This window comes from Rhinolophus ferrumequinum, chromosome 8, assembly GCF_004115265.2.
Source record: "Rhinolophus ferrumequinum isolate MPI-CBG mRhiFer1 chromosome 8, mRhiFer1_v1.p, whole genome shotgun sequence".
Lineage (NCBI taxonomy): Eukaryota > Metazoa > Chordata > Mammalia > Chiroptera > Rhinolophidae > Rhinolophus > Rhinolophus ferrumequinum.
The window spans coordinates 11,999,446-12,018,681 of NC_046291.1; the positions used below are offsets into that span (position 1 = coordinate 11,999,446).

At 38.8% G+C, this 19,236-nt stretch overlaps 1 protein-coding gene across 2 annotated transcripts in view; it reads left to right on the forward strand.

Annotated features, from left to right (window-relative positions):
* Positions 1-12,971: 12,971 nt before the first annotated feature.
* CUL3 (cullin 3) overlaps positions 12,972-19,236 on the forward strand; it is a 90,172-nt gene continuing 83,907 nt past the window's right edge. For both annotated transcript variants that reach the window (XM_033112067.1, XM_033112068.1), the window contains exon 1: positions 12,972-13,467. In XM_033112067.1, the coding sequence (XP_032967958.1) occupies positions 13,402-13,467 (66 nt within the window). In that variant the 5' untranslated portion in view covers positions 12,972-13,401. The remainder of the gene's footprint in view (positions 13,468-19,236) is intronic.

The following is a 19,236-nucleotide window of genomic DNA, read 5'->3' on the forward strand; positions in this document are numbered from 1 at the left end:
AGGTTAAGAAACTCAAATATTTTATACTGGACAATAAGCACGCCTGCTCTTTGCTCCCGAGAGAGACACTGTCTTTATCTTTCAAGGATGTTATCTATACAAAAATCTTTGAAAAAATAGTCTGTAACAAAGGTAATAGTTGCCTCACTTGAAAGGTGTTCAGATACGCAAGAGACCCATGTAGAATTGTCTTCTGTGTTTTGAAATCAAGAAAGATGTTCATATCTTCATCACACAATGGAAACAATTATGCCTTACAGAAAATGGCAAAAACAAATAACAAAAAATTTAAAAATTGTTTATTACATCATTCTTAGCTTTTATGTTTTTGTTATTTTTGTTTTCAAAGCATAAATACATTTTCTGTTGATGCCTACATAATTCTGTCAGTTAAGTATTTTATAGCTGATGGAAAAATGACTCAGAAGATAGATAAGGTGCTTCACTGACACTCACCTAGTAAATAGTGGAGCCAAAAGTTAAACCCAAGACTTCTAACTCCAAAGCCACCAAACATTTGACCAATAGCATTAGAGTATATGGACAACTGCCTAGAAATTAAAAACTAATAAAAGATTTAGAGGATCTCTTCATTTTTTCAATGCCGCCACATTCCCATGTTAGAATTTTGGGAGTACTATTGAAGACATGAGTTGGGTAGAAGAGAGAGAGATGCAAGTGGAAGAAAAAACATGTCCTTTTTTCCTTTTTAGTGCTCAACTTCCCTTTTCTTTTAAGGTGGTTTGAACTGTGTAAACCAGTCACTGCTAAAGTAAAATGTCCCAGTAAAGACGAGGGTTTGGAATTGAGCTATGAAAAAATAAAATTCTGGAAGAATCAGAATTATAGAATTTTCACTCAAATAGATGTAATAATATTTACTTCAGAATTCAATGCATTTTTTTCCCACCAGGGAAATGTGCACAGTCTGAATGCATTCAAAAGCTCAAGTTAATATTACATGGTTGGACATACTGAATAGCATCAGGTACCATCTTTTATGACATATATTATCCCTGAAATAAGTAAATAGGTCTACTATATCAAATTATTGTTAAAGTGCATTATGGAAATTTTTTTACTTAAAGGAATTCTATAGTGAATCCCTTTTGTGAAAAAACAAACAAACAAACAAACAAAAACAAACAAAAAAACCACTGCACTTAGAGAGACATTACGATTAGTGGCAAATGCTTTGACCAAATGGTGGAAATTCTGGGATTCTAATGCTACTGACCCAGTTGTCATTTGTAATGAGGGATGGGGAAATTGAACTACAGATACTCTCTAAATGTCCCTAACTCAGATTTCCCTTTCCTAGAGTGCAGTGACTAGAGTGACTAGAGTGAATGCCTAGAGGGCATTGGTTGTAGACCCACACAGAGGTCGCATGGTTCTCAGCTGTGCTGCTTACTGGATGCGCACCCTCCTGCAAGTTATGTGATTTTCTTACACTTTTTCCTAACCTGTAAAATAAGGATAATAATACATACTTCAAATAATGCTTGGGAGTATTAAATTAGATAACACTTATTAAGCACTTTGTACAGTGCCTGACACATACTAAGCACTGAATAAATTATACTCAATATCATTGGTAGTTGTACATTTTCATGGGTCAAGTTCACTTATTGTGAAATTTCCTATAATTCATGTACATCTTAGACTCTTAAATAAAGTCTGACTGTAAGTAATTTAATCCATGCATTCATGTTTTTTCTAACATTTTATTGAAAAATATCAAACCTACTATAAAAGTGAAAGAACTATGCACTGAATACCTATATACCCACCACTTAGATTCTATAAATAACACTTCACTAGATTTGTGTTATCACATACTTGTATCTGTCTACCCATTTCTATATCCATTCAACAACCTTCTTTGTTGATGTTTCAAATTCTGTGGAAAACAGTACACTTTTCTCCCAAAAATATCAGCCTGCATATATTAGAGTCCAGAGTCTGTTTGTGGGATTTTTTTCCCATTTGAGGTAAAACTTAACATACAACAAAATTATGGATTTATTTTTATACTTGGAAGTGATTAAATATTCCAATTTAACTTTTGTGGTGACTTACATATTTAAAATCAAATCACCAATTATGTTTGCTATAACCTGTAACATAATGCCTTTAAAATCCCAAATGTCAAAGGGCAATCTTATAGGACAGCTCAACCATATCAAGTTTCTCTTTGGTGGTTTTATTTGAACACATGTAATTTGATCCTGGTGTCGTATATCCAAAACCATTTGTATATCCAAATCTATAAAATAATAAACCTTAATAAAAGGAAGTTCCAACACACACACACACACACACACACACACACAAAATTGTCACTATGTCTAGTTGGATGTTAACTAGACTTCTTGTGGTGATTGTTTCAATTATACACATGCTCATATATTGATTATATTGTACACCTGAAACTATATAGTTATATGTCAATTGTATCTCAATTTAAAAAAAAATACATATGTAAATATGCAGTAAGAAGAAGTAAGTGTGCGTACTCTAGAATTGGAACTAGATTTAAAAAAAAATAAAAAAGTTTGAATCCCTCTCTCATGATTTACTTACGCGGTGACCTTAGGCAAATCACTTAACCTCTCTCAGATAAGACAAGTTACTTAGTGTCTCTGAAATCTGACTTGCCGACCTATAAAACAATAAAACAAGAGCAGACATTAACCAAGTGCTTATTAGTTGCAAGGCACTGAGCTAAGAGCACTTAGCATTCCTTAACTCATTTAATTCTCACAATAACCTCATGTCAGTAGGTACTACTGTTATTATCCCCTTTTTATACGGGAGTACCCAGGGTCATTCAGCGAATTTGAATGGTGCCTGGGGTCAAACCCGACCTCTTCATCACAATGCTAATAATACTGAATCACACAGGGTTGCTGTGAAGAGGAGGTGAGCCAAGCAGAGTTGTGGAGCAGGTATGTAAATGTTCAATCCGTGCTAGCCCTTCTTTCCTTTGCAAAAATGTACCTGAAGAAGAACACCCAGAAACTGTACTGTAGATGTTTTATTACTTTTAGGAAGCTACTGAATGTTTAAAATAACAAAGGCAATAAATTAAGAATAGATCTAACCTAAAATATGAACTTCTACTCCCCAGAGAAGTTTCTGAGTTATGCCAGCTCTCTACATCTTTGGGAGACACACATACCTTTGCTACCAAACAGAAAAGACAGGAAACATCAAGAGCTTGAAAGGTTCCAGAATGACTGACGAACACTTTTTGCGTCAATCAAGTATAATATAAACACTTCTGAGCTAAACACCCCAATACAAAGTGCTCACATACTCATCCACTCCCTTGAGGAAGGTCTAAAATGAACCCAAGGTCACACATCATTCTGGGGAGAGGTCTTGATTAATTTCCATTGTAACCTGCAGAGGAGTCAACCTCTTATTAAACAGCAGGCATTGGAGTGAAGAGGACGGCACTCCCAGAGGACCACACCAGCCCTTCCCCATATATTGGCTCAAGTAGGGCACATGTTTGAATCTCTCTTGATTACATCATTTTCCCATGTGTTTTACATAGATGTGTTTGTTATTGGAAATTGCAGCAAAATGATATGGAAGTTGCTTTTCTCTTTTTAAAGATCCCGCCAAACTAGGGAATTTGCTTGTTTCCAGGTACACTTAGTTTCTACGAAATAATAATGAATGCTAAGGTGTTGATGATGGCTTAATGCAGTCTTCTTCCCACAGCATTTACCTTTGAAAAGACCTTAGAGAGCCTAATGCTTTACCAGCAGTAGGACGGCTGGCTTTAGGGCTCAGGAAGGAATAAATACTATGGGGTTCTGAGAGACCACAGAGGGCTTCTCACACCATGTCTCACATCTAACTATCTTGCTCACCTAAGCAGATGGCTAGTTTGGTCTCTCTGTTTTTGTTCATTTGGTTTGTTTAGTTTTGTTTTTAGAGGGGACAGTTTAGAGAATAAAGAGGCATCTTAATCATCTGTCAAATTGCTCTATGCGGGCAACCACTTTGTCCTCACTTGCCTGTGGCTACACACTGTGAGACAAGTGTGGCTCACTTGTCTATTGGTCTCATGAAAACAGGGAGCAGAGAATAAGGTTTCTCCAGCAGCTCTGAGAGAGGAGCCTACGACCCCTGAAAGGTGTGTGCAGGTGTCCGTGGAAATGTGTGTGCCCATGCTATCTTTTTGAAACAAGCTGCATCTTTCTGTGGGGCCCTGGCTGTCATGTGCTTCTCTTTAATCTTCTTATCCGTGTCTGAGCTATTCTTTCAGTGTAGTTGGGGCCTGAGATCATGCCCCCTTTAGCCAAACACCCTATTATTACACACACACACACACACACACACTTCCTTTTATACTCCTTCAAATTCATTCATCTCCATGTGAAATCTCTTCAGAGATAAATGAATGTGTTCCATACTACGAGGTGGGGTGGCTGCCTCCAAGATCTATTTTAGCCCAATGATTAGTATAAACAAAGCCCATTCTCCCTTGCCACCACGTGGGTTAATAGAGACATGTAACCTAGTCTTGGCCAATGAGCCATGAGAGTCTCTTGGGACTGCTTCTGGGAATCGTTTCCTAGCTCATAACTCCGAGCCGTAAGAAAGAGACAGTCTGTCTCTCTTCTTCCTCTAGTCTGGACTTTGTTGTGTCTATAAGTGATACTTATAGCCACTTTCCCACCAGCCAAGGCCAGGGCCAAGAGAATTGCCACAAAGTTGGGCCAGAGCCCTGATGCACCATGCCTAACCTATGCTAACTCTGGACTTCCTGTTATGTGAGATAATAGGTTTGATTATTGCTTATGCCAATTTGAGTTGGATTTTCTGTTAACTTGCAGCAAAAAGTAATTTAGCTGATTCAGATGTACTGTTTTTATGGACAACCTTAATTGTTAACCGTCATTTCATTTCACACATTCAGTTGCTCATCTACTCGATTGCTCTGATATTACCATATTGTAATTGCTAATGTTTTTTAAGTTCAAATTACAGGTCAGGTATTGATATAGAGGAGTCTGCTGGCTAGTTTTATAAGTTGAAATTGTTTATATTCAATTAATTTGTAATTATTCCCTATCCCTACCCATGGTAACTTGTTACCATGTATAACTGGTCCATGTAATGTTAGGTGGTAGCTGTGTAAATTCCCCCAAAACTGATGGCCAGTGGGTTGATCACACCAGAGCCACGTGGACCATTTCTTTTGCTTCTAAAAGTCTGGATACAGTTATAGAAAGAACTGCCTTCTTCTCGGTAGGCATAAAAAAAATACTTCAGATAATATAGCACCATACATTTAATCAAAATTTTGAGGATAAATTTAATTTACCACGTACTTACCACTGATGTGAGACTCACCGTTTTTCAGTTATTATAACTATGTAAGGTCCAGCTTTGCTGCATCTTGTGCATAACGAAAGTGACATGGCAGTGGGGAAAGGCAGGCAGAAGCACAAAGGATGAGGAACTGGATGATGTGTAATTTACAGATCCAAAGCTTATAATTTGTGTGATTTGGAAAGAAAGAACACAGTATAAGAAAGATCACAAGAAGTGACACTTGGGATAGAGACATGTAACTTAGTCTTGGCCAATGAGCCATGAGAGTCTCCTGGGACTGCTTCATGTATTTATTTTTAAAGGTCCATGTTTAACTTTCAATAAGCATAACAGATTTAAAGTTTTAATGCTAGAATTGTGGTGAACCCAAATCTTAATGAAAGTACAGAGAGGGTATCTTAGTGACTTAAAGCTGTTGACGATTTTGACCTGGTTTGAAAGTCAAAGTAGAGTTCCCATCATTACTTCTTGTCAGGTGTTTTTAGGAGCTTTGCTGCTCCTACGTCTCCCCTTAGGAGGACAGCTAACTTGAGATCTTCCTCCATTGATAAGAGGGAGCTAGTCAATAGGCCTACAAAAGCAAATGTTGCAGGGAAGATTAATGCTGATTGGAAAGTGATGTGATTGATAGGATGGAAGTACAGATACCAGATACAGATGACGGGGATGCCATGGTGTAAGGGGTGATCAGACTGGAAATCAGGGAATAGATGGAGCAAATAAGATGCTATGGGGGCTGCATGAATGAAAGTCGAAAATGGTATTAGAAGTTAACCATCAAATAACTGTTAATATTCCTTGAGTTCAAACTATGCACCAGGTGTTGCGCTAAGTACCTTACTTGTTTCATTTAATCCTCACACTAGTCTTGTGAAGTTGGCACTGTCACTAACCTAACTTTATCAATGAGAATAAATGGGGCTCACCTGATACATTGCAGAACTCCGATTAGAATCCAGGTAGTCTGACTCCAGAGCTGGCACTCTCAACCATGGTGCTATTAATATATTATTTACTAGTTTAAAATATTAGTGTACTGGCAAAGCACAGCCACTGTTAGTCTATATGATGATTTTAATGTAAAGTACCGTGTTTCCCCAAAAATAAGACCTAGCCTGACCATCAGCTCTAATGCGTCTTTTGGAGCAAAAATTAATATAAGACGCGGTCTTATATAAGATCTGTTATTATATTATATTACATATTATATTATACCTGGTATTATATCATATTGTTATATTATATTAACTATATTATTATACACGATCTTATATTAAAACAAGACCAGGTCTCTTATTAATTTTTGCTCCAAAAGACTCATGAGAGCTGATTGTCTGGATAGGTCTTATTTTCAGGGAAACACGGTAGAAAAAGCCAAAGGGCCTTCCCAGTATCAGGCAAAAGTCTTGTTCGTAAGCACTCTACATGGATATTCCTTGTTTGCCTCTCCAGATCTAGTCTCCACTCTTCTTCACTGTGCTCTGGGTCTTGGAAGGCTGACCATTACGCGTCCATCACTGGGCTCCTTTGCCTCCTGGCTTCTGGTTAGGTTCATCCAATGGGAGTCACCGGCCAGAAGTGCAAGGGGAGCAGGACAGTGAGGCCGCAGTATTTTCTCCCGTCTGCCTCCCTACTGAGCCAGTAGCTTAGGTCCTCTCCTAAGGCTTCAGATTGCCAGGCAGCCTTTTCCCATAGCTACAGAGAGAACGCTCTTTCCAGGTTCTGGTGGCCACTTCTCCTCCTGGCCCTTCTAGCCTAGAAGTGGTGCAAGGCTCCCTGCTGTTGTTAGTTCTGAGATGCTTCATCATCCCTGGATCACTCCCTAACTGCCCACACTTCTGTAAATAGTCCCTGCACTAAAGTCGCCTCATCTCCCTTGTTCTAGTGAACCATCTGTTTCCTGCCAGGACCCTGACTGATACACAGCGGAAACAAACTTTGACTATTTTAAGCAAAAATGGAATATGGGGAAGGCATGTTTGAAGTCACAGAAATGAGGGGAGGTGGGAGGACCAGAGTTGGAGAACAAGCAGGAATCAAAGGACTGCTGTAAAGCTGAAGAGCAGGAATGACAGCTAAAGTCATCCAATGGGAAGCGCCCAGGCCACCCACAGCCACTGCCCACCAACTGTTCCTGTGTCCTTCAGTCACCTACTCCAAAGTTTCTAGGAGAGGATCTGATTACCTGAGTCTACATTGTACATTCCCAGCTGACTTGGGGAGTGGAGGGGGAAGACCAAGCCCCTTTGGCTACTGTGAAAGGAAGTAGACACCACTACCCACCAAGACCACACCCAATGGGAGAATCCTTTAAAATAAGAAATCACAGTACTGATAGAAAGCAACCCCCCCCCCAAAAAAAAGCACAAATGTTGCTGTAATAATTAATAAAAGAATGTGAAACTGCCTTAACAATCCAAGCATCTGAACCAACTTTCCCCAAAAGATGAAGGTTCTTATAGAGATAGGCACTCAACAGAATTTCAGTAACAGAGAGGTACCACTTCTAAAGGTCTCAGAAATGAAAATTCTTTACAAGGTTTTTTAACTGGTTTGATATAAAGTTACTAGTTTCATCCTAACAAGGTGTCCATGTTGTCCATTTCTTAGAATTGCCCATTTAATGGGTCTTCTGCCCAATAACCAGCCACTCAAGAACTAGAAGATTCAGGAACCAGTAACTACAAATCAATTTATCTCTAGGAATTCAGTCATCATATCAATTTGGGAGTAGAAATTGGCCCTGACAATTTTTTTTATTTGTTAGTCTCTTAAAAGGTTATTTTTCATCTCTACTAGCAGTCCTTTGCTTTATTCAGATTTTGATTTTTACTAGTTCAAGACATAATAAAGAATACAGTTTTACTGTGAACTAAAGATAAATAGCTTATTGAAGACATTTAAGATAACGCTATTTTTTACATTTGTTGACTGCTGTATTTATAATTCACATAATTATTAAATCTAGCGTAAAGTTTAGACTATTTACTTTTATAGCTCTTTGAATCTGTGCTCTATCTCAACTCCAAAATTAGCTTACTTCACAAAGACAGAGATGATGACTTATAAATGTCAACATATACTTTCTTTGTCTCAAATGAAAGCAATACATATTCGTAATTGTCCCCTGGAGATTTCTTGATACAGTTGCTGTTACCAATAAGAGGAAATTCTTTTTCATCAAAATAAAATTACATGGATGCAATGCCTATAATTTTCAATTGAGGATTTATGTTCTGCTAAATTAGGTTAGTTGGTTGTATATATAAATATTTTTTTTTCCAAAATATTAATTTACTGGATAAATGTGGAATAAACAGAATACTGTCCAGGCCAACTAGGAAATTTCCAGAGCTGCCAGTGAGATGCTTTTATTTAGCATGATAATATGATGAAAAATTGAGATGGGTTTTTATAAGAGACATTTTAAGATTTTTCTTTAATTCAAGATGTAACTTTGTATCATATCCTCATATGTTTTAGATGCTTCTTGTCTTGATGATATATGTAGGGAAAACAGTAAGGACAAACTAGAAAAGGGGTATGGAGAAGACAGACAGTTTTCATATAAGTAAGTGTCTGTGGTTATATTTCAATGGGATACTCTTCCAACACGTCATCTTATAAATCACATACAAATTCTACTGTTCTAAATATGTACAAATCTAATGGCCTACAATACATATTTGTATTATAGAAAGAAAGTAGAAGACCTAGCCCTTACTTTCCAATAAGTGATAATATCTATAAATGTTCCCCTTCCAATTTGAAAATATAGTTTTCCCTAACTCGGTCTTTGTCCATTCAAAACCATTGAACAGGTCTTTCTAATTGAATTGGTAGACTGTCAGCTGTTTTAATAACCAATATCAGCACAATCAAGTCAGCAGGTCTGATACAGTGATTAAAGTGGCTTGGTATCCTGGATACCTAGAAACTCATGGCCAAGAGGCTATTCCCTTTCACTGGCTTCTCATAGTCCGTGCTGTCCATTTCTAGACTGAGATGTAGAGAAGGGGCTGTCTCACCCAGCCTCCCAGCTTTGACTGCACGTGCTCCATACAAATAAATGGAAATGTGGTTACTGTTCTCCTGTGTCAGGACTCTGTCAGCATAAGTAGGAATACTAACCAGCAGACATGCAACATCTAGTGAGTTCCTATTCCAACACTGCTTTCTCTGCTAGATCAGGTGGCATTTGGCAGAAAAACTAATATCCTGACAGTTAATTTGCTATTTGCAAGTCAGGGAATACCACTGGGCATAGAATAGTCTACTGCTGCTTTAGAGAGTATTTTGTATACATTTTGAGGATGCTGGTTTTCCTAGGAAGAAAAAAATCTGATTTCTGGACTGGAGTGCATAGGAAGTTATTGCCACATCCAACTTGGGTCTGTGGTTCCAAAATTTGAGATGTGAAAAGGAACTCCCATGTTTCCCTGAAAAAAAGACAGCCAGACAATCAGCTCTAATGCGTCTTTTGGAGCAAAAATTAATATAAGACCCGGTCTTATTTTACTATAACATAAGACATAACATTTACTATAACATAACATGTTATATTACTATATAAGACCGGGTCTTATATTAAATTTTGCTCCAAAAGACGCATTAGAGCTGATTGTCTGGCTAAGTCCTAATTTCGGGGAAATACGGTATATGTTCTGCGATGGCAGGTCTTATCTGTCTTATTCACTGAGAGCCTGACATATAGCAGTCATTAAATAAATATTTCTTGAATAAATGAAGGAATAACTGAACAAATAAATGAGCAGTAGGTTTCTTAATGGCAGTGGCAGACAAATTCATTTTGAAGAGTTTTTCTGGGTCTTTGTGGTTAAAGCCTAACGGAAGACATAGTTGATAGTGATTCTTTTAAAATGCAGTTAAATTTTGCTTAAGCAAAACCAACATGAAAATCTGAGCTCAGGAAAGAAATTAATTAAAGGGTGATTATGTGCATCACAATTATATGGAAACATGCTTTAATGCAGGGAGTTCCTAAATGTAAGCCCATGATGTTTTCTCACATTCACAGTGAAATGAGAAATACCAGCTCAGTATATTGTTCCTCACAAGCTTAAATTAATCAATTTAAGAAACTGTCCTTTATTCAAAAATTGACCTTCCCCCACTTATGCAGTTAAAATACTTAAAAAAAAAAAAAAGATAATGGACCCAGTTTAATGCTAGTTATTCCTTTTTAATGCCCTTACTTGCCAAAAAATATATTATTGTTTTGTGAAATCCAGGTGTTGGAGACTGGCTCATTTTTAAAATAAAATTCATTTTATAAAAGCATGAAAGCTTTCTTTTTTTTTTTTTTAATAAACTTACATATTGAATAAAGGAAGATACCGTATTTCCCCAAAAATAAGACCAGCTCTTAACTTTTGCTCCAAAAGACGCATTAGGGCATATTTTCAGGGGATGTCTTATTTTTTCATGTACAACAATCTACATTTATTCAAATACAGTCATGTCATCTTCTTCTGGAACATTGTCACAACGTGTTGAATGCGTCCTTCTGGCTGACAATCTTAACCGGGGCTTATTTTCGGGATAGATCTTATTTTCGGGGAAACACGGTAGTGTAACCTTGGCCTTGGCCCATGATAACAGCCAACAGGTGTTGAGTGGCCACTCTGTCCTGAGCACTGCTCTCAGCTTTTAAAAATGTATTAAATCATTTAAATTTCATAGTAGTCCCAGGAGGAAGTATTATTATTATCCCCTTTTTACAGATGAGGAACTCCAGGTATAAACAGTCAAAGCCTTACCCCAAAAGATACATAATAGAGGTAGTAAAGTGATAGAGCTAGGAATCAAACCAATGGGTCCAGAACATGTATGTATATTCTTACATTACAAAGAAACTGGGCCACAGGACAGTACCGTCAATAGAAAAACATTGGTTGTTATTTTCTAATGATTATGGAAATACAGGCTCAATTAGCATACAGATTATAAACTTCTATCCAAGACTCATGTTATCTTACGTTTAAATCTGAGCTCCACCCATTCTTACCTTATCAACCCAGTTCTTGATGACCTATTTTTAGCTTCGGTGTTTACACAGACTTTTTTTTCCAGCTACATCCTCATTTCTTAACGTTGTGTTTTGATTAGCAAATACCAAAAAAAAACAAAACAAGAAAATATATTTCCAAAATGGGGCATTTCAATCAAGTAGGGGATGAAAGCACACACTCAAATTTAGTCATCAGGATTAAGTTAATTTAGGGCAAATTCAACCTTATTGTCAACAAATAGAAAAGTATATTTCAGTTTAGTTATTAAAAAATATAACATTCCCAACTTCCAAATGCTACATAAAAGTATTAAAACCCCAGCTTCCAAATGTAGATACCCATCCCAACAGTAGGTTCTTATTTAAAATGCAAAAATCACAAATTTTATTGGGAACTCACATACATATTTCTCTGCAGCATCAGAAATCCCAATATAACATCAATTGGACCAAGAGGTAAATTAGAAAGTAAAATTCAAAACTAATGAATCACACTAGACCTTTTGACTATAATGAAAATAAAAAATTCCAAATTTGCAGCAAACTGAATCAAAGACAATAATTTTGGCTTTCAAAACCTACAACACTCTTGGTAGTGGTAAAAATGATTAGGTAGGTGAAAGGTAGCTTCTATTAGGTTGGTGCAAAAGTAATTGCGGTTTTTGCAATGTATACATATTTTTTAACGTTTTAAACCGCAATTACTTTTGCACCAACCTAATATTCTATCTTCTATTTAACACCATGCACCAAAATACTGCACTACATTAAGGGAGTTGTCATTTTATTTCAATGGTATCGAAAAAGAAATTTTAACACTTTGAAGTCCTGGGTCCCTCAAAAAATATCAGGGATTCAAGACATCCTGGAGCTTCTTCTTCAGTTTAAGGAAACTTTATGGTCTAAAATCTCCACCTCTCAGGCCTGCGAGTTGGGGTGTGCACATCCAATCCGAGTATCTTCTTAAGCATACAGGACCCTAACTCCTGACTCTGCAGGTGACTCCTGCACAAACTTCTTTCAACTTTCTAGCTTCTGCTTAAGTACTCATCCCTAGTCCACATGCCCTAGAAAACCACAGGAACCAGTTCTAGAACGTAGTTACTCACCTGGCACCTCACGCTCCTCCCCGAGACTGTCCTCCGGCCCCAGCCCCAGCCCCAGCCCCCACCCTAGCCCAGCCCAGTCCAGACCGAACCAGCCCACTACAATCCCGCTCTGCCTATCAGAATTTCCCCCGCCCACTCGGTCCACGTGACCAGGACCCCCGACCCTGCTCCGCGCTCCACCAATCATCAACCACCTCTGACCAGAACCGGTCTCCGACGCTCCCCTTTCAAAAAGGAAGCCTACTCCTCTCGCCCTCAGCCCCTCCCCTTTCGCACCTCCCCGCCCAGTTGGCCCCTCCCACTTCCCCAACTCCTCGTTCCCCTTCTCTCCTCGCGTTGCCCCCTCCGCTGCCGGGCTTCGCCCCGCCTTACCTGGGAGTGCGCGCTCGCCTTGTTCTCGCGAGATCTGAGCGTCCCCCCCCCGCCGCGGCCAGCCACCTCCCCCTCCCGTCCTCCCACCCCCCTCCCCCCAATCTCTCCACTCTCAGGCTCTCCTCCCTCCTTCCTCCCCCCTCCACCCTCTGGGCCGGATCTCGTCTCGCTGAGGCGGAGGAGGAGAAGGAGGAGGAGGACGTTCGGCCTGCGCAGTGAGATGTTTGTCCGTCGCCGCCGCCGCCGCCATCGCGGAGGAGCGCGATAAAGGGAGCCGAGCCGAGCCGGGCGTGAGGGGGGACCCCGCGGAGCCACCGCGCCAGCGCAGTTCCCCAGCCAAGCCCCAGCCGCCGGAGCCTGAGCCGCCGCCGTCCCCGCCGCGGCTGCCCAGGGGCCGGCCAGCTCCTCAGCCCACCCCGGGGGCCGCACCGCCGCCCCCAGCGTCGCCCCTCGCCTGCCCGCCCGCCTTAAATGTGACACCGGCGCCTCGGGGTGCGACCCGAAGCCGCCGCTGGGGAGGGGACGAGCACCATGTCGAATCTGAGCAAAGGCACGGGCAGCCGGAAGGACACCAAGATGCGGATCCGGGCCTTTCCGGTGAGTCTCTACTCGGCACTCGGGACCCCGGGGCCGGGGGCCCGCCCGAGAGCCGCACGCGAGGCCGGGGCTGAAGTCCCCCAACAGGCCGCAGGCCCGTCCTCCCCTCCCCCACGCCGCCGACCGCGGGGCGCGAGCCTCCCAGGCAACGGGGCGGCGCGGGGCCCCTGCGCGGCCGCCCTCCCGGGCCGTTCCCGGTGCCCGGCGCCGCGCCCCCGCCCAGAGCTGCGCCTCCAGGCGCTCCGCGGGCGTCGGCTACGGCCGGGGCCGCATCGCGGGTCCCAGCACCTCCTCACGTTACTGGGGTGTAGGCCCAACCCCTAGCACTCCTCTCCTCGCTGGGTTCCAGAGACTCCCAGTTCTGCGGGGATGGGGACTGGCGAAGTCCTCCTTGTATGGGGCCTGCGTGTAACTTTTCACGTGTGGTTTCGCTGCGGTTTAACAAAATAACCCGGCCTAAAAGACAAACATTTCGGATGATGATGAAGACTATGTTCTCTCGTCCCATTCTCAGGGAGGGTTATGCCATCAACCTACCCCCGACACAGTGACAGTGGTTCCACGTAATGCTCACAGTAATGCACTAATACCATCAAGTGTATTTACGGCATCTCTCATCCACAAGCTTTCAAAGCACTTACACATTCTCTTGTGCAGGAATTGCCTCCCCACCCGTAGGAGGGTCAGGAGAAGCAAGGGAGAACACATTGGACAGTTGGTTCTCAATTTCTTAGTCGTAGAACCCCAAAAGAACGAGTAGTCACCACCCTGAGTTCCTTTTCTCTATCGGTTTTAGTGACAGCAGACATATTCTGTGTAGAAACTTTCTTTTTAGCATTACGTTGAGTCATACGCTTGCGGTGTGTAGTGTATATGGTATAACTTTGGATGTCAAATCTGATGCAGGTAGGCAGTGGCAAGCAATTAAAATATACTGTTGTAACAGAAACTGGACATACTTGCTCATGTCGCTACAGTAACGAGTATATGTCAGGATAGACAAACTAGTAATTGAACAGAAGATTTTGTTTTAAAACAGTAAAACTAGAGAAAGATCTTGGATTTTCTTTCTTAGAATCAAACATACCTTGTGAGGAAGGAAAGGGGGAGGAGGGTTTGTACTCCTTGAAGCATGCTTTTTCTAAAGTGTAGTTTGCAGTGAAGATACACTTTATTAATATAATCGTCCTAGTTGAGTAAGAAACCCACCCAAGGAACTTGACCTCTCTGAATTCTTAAAACTTAAAAAAATACATGTGATGCAGAGTTCTGAAATTGTAATAACAGAAGTACTAATGTCAGTGTGTGGAAACTTCCGGTTTTATGTAAATAAAGGTAGGATAGACTCAGCAGAATTAAGTATTTTGATAGTGATTAAAGGGATTTTGAAGTTTTAAAATTTTTTCCCCTAAGTAAATGAGAAACTACAGAGAAAGTAAGAAATGTTGACAAAAGACCACTAATGAAGTCCACTAGCGTGTTTTCTCTTAGAATGGAACAGTGAACTGGGTTTATGAATTTGTGAGGTTAGTTTTTCCTACAAAATCAGATCTGACCATTTTTGGCAAAATTTAGAATTCAGTATTTAATTTTCTACAAGTTTTCTAGGATGAGTTTGCTATTCTTGGGGTCTGAGTTCTAATGATTCAGATTATTACTAAAATGTGGAATAGCTCACATTTGACATCAACTCATTTATGTTAATATTCTGATTAACCAGTTATACCTTTATGTATTGTCAGCTCTTTGATCTTTGTAGTTTGCCTGTTCCTACCTGTTTTCACATTCCTTCCTTCCTTCATTCATTCAACAAATACTGAGTACTGTGTACCAGGCTCTGTTCTAGGGGTTTGGGGTATAGCAGTATAGCTTGAAAGACCAGGATCCCTGCTTTCTGGATTTTGTATTGTTGGGAAGAAGTGGTGAGAGAGAATTTCATTATTCCTTTAGCTGAGGAGATAATATGAGATAGGTTAGGACATAGTACTGAAACTGAATTTTTTTTTTAAATAGCAATATGATTATACGCTAATTTGGATCCTTTCTGTCTCAAACTTGTTGCCTGATAACGTTTTTCTAAAATCCTTGTGACTAGTGTTTGATATTTAGTAGTTAATATAGGCTAATTTTTAAAAGCATAAGACTTTTTATTATATCATTATTGTTAATATCATTCATAAGTAGTTCTCAGTGAACCAGTACATTTTTTAATGTATAAATTTTTAAGTCATACTTCCTTGAGCCTTCATTAAAGATAAATACATGCCTCAGAAGTACGGTATTTCCCATGGTAAATGTTTGAGTTCTTGCAGACCTTCTAAATTTTTCCTTTCTCCACGTTAGTGATCTTTTACATAACTATAATCTACATAGATTGCTAGTCAGAAGTAGTAAATACGCAGTATTCCATAAATAAAAAATATTGTGTATGTATGTACATACTTACAAATATTGTATTTTTACAGTACCATTTGGTTATATAGTTACTATAATTTAAGGGAAATTATAGTTTAAACAAGGTCTCAAGAGCTCATTTCAGATTCTGTTTTATAAAATTGGTGTGTAAAAGAACACAAAAAATATGTTTTGGGATTGTTTTGTTTTCATTGCAAAATAAGATATTTTATAGATGTGTAAACCTATACCAGATATAGTCCCATCAGTAGAATCAAGTTCTTTTTAGTGTTTTACAGTGCATATTTTAAGTGTGCTTTCTTCATTGTTCACAAGAGTAGAAGTTGTGCCATACCAGTTTTATGCACAGTTTGCTTTTTAGGTAGACCTTTTCATAGCACTTCAAGGAAAATTGGTTCTTTTTAAAATGAAAATAAGGAACTTTCTGTATTCATAAATTGTTGATGGAGGATAAGTTTATCCCAGCCTGCAAAAACTTCCCTGCAGTGCACAAAATGTCTGTCATTTAACATCTTTTTGTGGGTTTTTTGTTTTTTTGTGTTTTTTTTGGTACCCAAGTAATAAGGGCCACAAAACTTTTTTAAGGAAGGAGGCTGTAGTTGCCCAACTCCTGGAAAATGGATTTGGACCAGAGAATGAAGGCTACCCCAGGAAGTTCCTGCTCTCCTTTCCTTGCTGTTGTCATGTGTCTCACTCCTGAGCTTTTGTTCCACTATGTAGGATTAGTTGCTGTCAGGTGCTGCACCTTTTGTCCTTATCTCTCTCTGAAAAGCCATTCCTTACCATCTCTATTTTCCAGGGTTATGACCACATGGACTTGAAAAGTTTGATTGGATTGGAGGAGGTATATTTAAATGGAAGTGCTGGCCTCTCCTCTGATTTGTCTTAATTGGCTTAGCTTTTAGAGTTTAGGAGACATATTTTGAAAGTTACTGTCATTAGAATGTGATCTGGAAATGGCTTCAGTTACTAGTTTATAGACTCATGCTAAATCATGATAAAGAATCTCTGTTGTGATATCCACTCATATTTCCAGATGAGCTTCACAGAGCTCTGCCTGTGTCATGGATAGGGAATGATGCGGAGGTTATTGTTAGATGGAACCCATAAAGTGACTGACATTTACTAGTGATAAGTTTTCAGATCATTTCTGATGTACTTAAGAGCACAAGAACTTGACGACAAATGAAGGCAGTTAATGTTTTTGTTTTTCCTAGCTACATAATATTTTCTGAATTTGGGGGGGGAACCTGTTTGATCTTCATAATAGGTTTTTCTTGTTTAGGGAAAGTAATTGTTGCCTAGAACTATGTGGACTATACATACAGGAAAGCTGAATAATAGTCTTGCAAATTACACAGGGTAGGGAATTAACTGTAAGTTTGTTTTTCATTCTCTAGTATTTTCTTGTAGATAAATTCTGGAGTAAGGTGTAGCAGATTAATTAAAGTGTTACTTACACTTAGTCTGATTCTCTTTAATAGTTTTAGGACGGCCTGCTGTGTTATAGCTGTTCGTACCTCAACCTTTAGAAGTTGAAAAATGAAAGCATAAAGTAGTTATCTGTAAAGTATCCATTTTGTATTATCTTCCTTGATAGCACTTCAGAGGAGCTGGAAAATTATTAGGACCAGTATCGACTTTGAAACTATTTTTGGTAGTATAGAACATAATGTGAGAATTTGGTTTTTTAAATAATGTATTAGCCAGAAGGTCATTCATTCAAACAAAATAGAGAAAGCTTCATTTGTCTGTACATCATTTATTTATAGGTTTGTACATCATTCATTCATTAAAAAACAGCATTTCTCTAGCTCAGAAACATTATATAATTAAGACTAGAAAAATTAGTATGCTTTCCCTTTGTATTAATTGGGAGACATTGGAGGTAATTTTTTGCTGTTATTTTGATTCAAGATTGCCTTGATATTCTTTAGCAATTTTGTTAGATTTTTATAAAAGTTGCTAGACAATTTGTAATTTTAAATAGTGTAACTTTGAAAATAGTTCTTGTTTGACCATTGTAAAGTCAACAAAAAAGTAAAGTGTTACCAGAGTGATGCACATTCATGATAGAAAACAATAAATATCTAAATTTATAAATAAGGAAATAAAAATTACCGGTAACCCCCACCACTTGGAAATAAAACATTATTAACATGCTGATATGTTTCCTTTTAATCTTTCATACAATGTGTGAGCACACAGTATAAGTGGGGTAGTATATCATTTTATATACTGCCTGTTAAAAAGAATAGTATTTTACTGTACATACATTTCCATGTTAAATATATTGAAAACATGATTTTTAATGACTGTAATACTCTGTAGTACCTCAGTTTGCTTAATCATTTCCTTACTGCCAGGTATTTTGATTAAGTCCAGTAAATCCATATTTTCTCTATTATAAATAATACATCTGTGACAAGGCATATAAATTTTTGAGCCCATTTATGATTATGGAATTACTGGGCTAACTGTAATTGATATGTATTACCAAATTGACAGAAAGGTAGTAATAATAATAGCTAACACTGAATGCTTATCATGTGCCATGCACTGTTCTCTCTGTTTTACATACATAAACTCAGTAACTTTGCACAACTGAGTTTGTGCAAACTCTATTCTTAATTTGTTTACAAACGAGGCCTTGAGAGGTTAAGTGGTTTGCTTAAGGTCACTATACTTGTTAAGTGGCAGAACTGGGATTCTAACCCAGACAGTCTGGCTCTAAAATGAATGCTCTTAACAATTAATTACACCTCTCAAGGTTGTGTCAGTTTAACTTCTGCGTAGCAGTGTCTTAGTCAACATGTATGTTTAATTTCATAGGTGAAAAAATAGCACTTTAATGCTTTAATTTGCATTTCTTTACTTATTGTAAGAAAAAAACTGGATAGACTGTAGGGAATTTTCACTTAGTGTTATATATAAGGAGTGTGCCTAAAAAGTGAAGAGACAGAGCATCAGAGTGTGTGTGGGCTCTGGACTGCCAGGGTTTGAATGTCAGCTCCGCCTCTTTCTAGCTGTGTTATCTTTAACAAGTTACTTAACCACGGCTAGCTTCAGTTTTTTCCTCTGTAAAATGTAAACCACGTCTAACCTCAGTTTTCTCCTCTGTAAAATGTAACCAGTAGTCGTACCTACCTTACAGGTTGTTGTGACATAGGGAAAATAAAGCGTTAGAACAGTACTTAGCACACAGTTAGCTATTGTAATACCAACATTTAACCATGATTATGTCACAATTTAAGTACTAAAATTGAATGTTATTTTATACGCTTATTTTAGTGATGCTACTTTTTTTTTTTTTCTTAAACAACCAAAATTTATTTTCTCACTGTTCTGGAGGTT